This window comes from Morus notabilis, unplaced genomic scaffold (assembly GCF_000414095.1).
Source record: "Morus notabilis unplaced genomic scaffold, ASM41409v2 Scaffold1204, whole genome shotgun sequence".
Classification (NCBI taxonomy): domain Eukaryota; kingdom Viridiplantae; phylum Streptophyta; class Magnoliopsida; order Rosales; family Moraceae; genus Morus; species Morus notabilis.
In genome coordinates this window covers 1-1,487 of record NW_010361516.1, presented here as the reverse complement: position 1 = coordinate 1,487, position 1,487 = coordinate 1, and the positions used below count along the sequence as shown (strand labels likewise).

The 1,487-nt window shown below is 48.6% G+C and overlaps 1 protein-coding gene across 1 annotated transcript in view; it reads left to right on the top strand.

Annotated features, from left to right (window-relative positions):
- Positions 1–1,364, top strand: part of LOC112091953 — a 14,946-nt gene extending 13,582 nt beyond the window's left edge. Inside the window, exon 3 of the mRNA XM_024166788.1 lies at positions 1,074–1,364. Within this exon, the coding sequence (XP_024022556.1) occupies positions 1,074–1,364 (291 nt within the window). The remainder of the gene's footprint in view (positions 1–1,073) is intronic.
- The last annotated feature ends 123 nt before the right edge of the window (positions 1,365–1,487 follow it).

Below are 1,487 nucleotides of genomic sequence, written 5' to 3'. Positions count from 1 at the left end.
TAGGGTTCAGGGTTTAGGGTTTAGGGTTTAGGGTTTGGGGTTTGGGGATTGGGGTTTGGGGTTTGGGGTTTGGGGTGTATGGTTTAGGGTTTAGGGTTTAGAGCTTAGGGTTTGGGGTTTAGGGTTTATGGTTTGGGGTTTGGAGTTTGGGGTTTGGAGTTTAGGGTTTGGGGTTTGGGGTTAAGGGTTTAGGGTTCAGGGTTTAGGGTTCAGGGTTCAGGGCTCGGTGCTGTGGTTCAGGGTTCAGGGCTCAGGGCTCGGGGCTCAGGGATCGGGATTCGGGGCTCGGGGTTCGGGGCTCGGGGCTCAGGGCTTGGGGTTCGGTGTTCGGGGTTCGGGGTTCTGGGTTCAGGGTTCGGGGTTCTGGGTTCAGGTTTCGGGGTTCACGGTTCACGGTTCAGGGTTCAGGGTTCAAGGTTCAGGGTTCAGGGTTAAGGGTTCACGGTTCACGGTTCACGGTTCACGATTCAGGGTTCAGGGCTCAAGGCTCAGGGCTCAGGGTTTAGGGCTAAGGGCTAAGGGTTCAGGGTTCAGGGTTCAGGGCTTAGTGGGGACTATATCACGTTGGACATCTACCTCATTAGCCATTTCTTCCTCGATGTTTGTATAAAAAGTCGAGGTTGAGATCATGGATTTTGCTCTTGGTTTTAGCAACGCATGCCCCTGCTCCACTTTCATAAAGCTTGTCTTTGAGGACCTCATATTCCTCAGAACTCTTAAACGCTTCTAAAGCCCCAACTCAGGCCTCCTCAACACGGAATGGAAGCTCCGCCATTAGGTGATCAACCTTTTTTTCTCGATCTCAAGCTCAAGGGCTAGAGTTTGGTTGATTTTCTTCGCATAGTTGATCTCGATGTCAAGTTGATTCTTTCCTTGACCTATACTCCTCTATGGTCTCCTTCTCGACCTCGAGATTTGCCTTTAGCTTCTCGATCACACTAGAGGAGCATTGGTGTTGATCATACATGCTAGCAATCTCCTCGTAGTTAGCAATAGACGAGATAAGATCCTGAGAAAGAGAAGATCTAATCCGTTAGAGAAATGTACGAGTTCTAAAGGAGTGCTTGCAACAGCTAAAGATTAATCTCCTACCCGTAGCTGGTAGTCAAGGACTTGACGATACGTTTAAAGTGTGGAGGCATCTGGGAGAGAAAGTCGCATTCTTCCTTGGTCGCGTCAGTGTCCACAAGCTCTGCACTCCTAACCTTGGAACAGGATCAATGGATTCTGCAGCTCGGCATAGAGCTGGTAGCAAACTGCTCAACAATTTGACCATCAAAGTTACAGGGGAGTCTTCTTCGTCCCTGAAGATCCAGTCTTTGCTTTCTTCAGATCCCTCTCCTTTAGATCCCGAGGCCTCTTGATATTCATCTTTGGGATCATGTCTACACAAAAGAGAGAAATGTTAGCTCGACAAGAGGACACTACAAAATTTTAGGGTTAAATTACAAGACAAAGAAGGTGGACCTTTATGATCCATATGATGG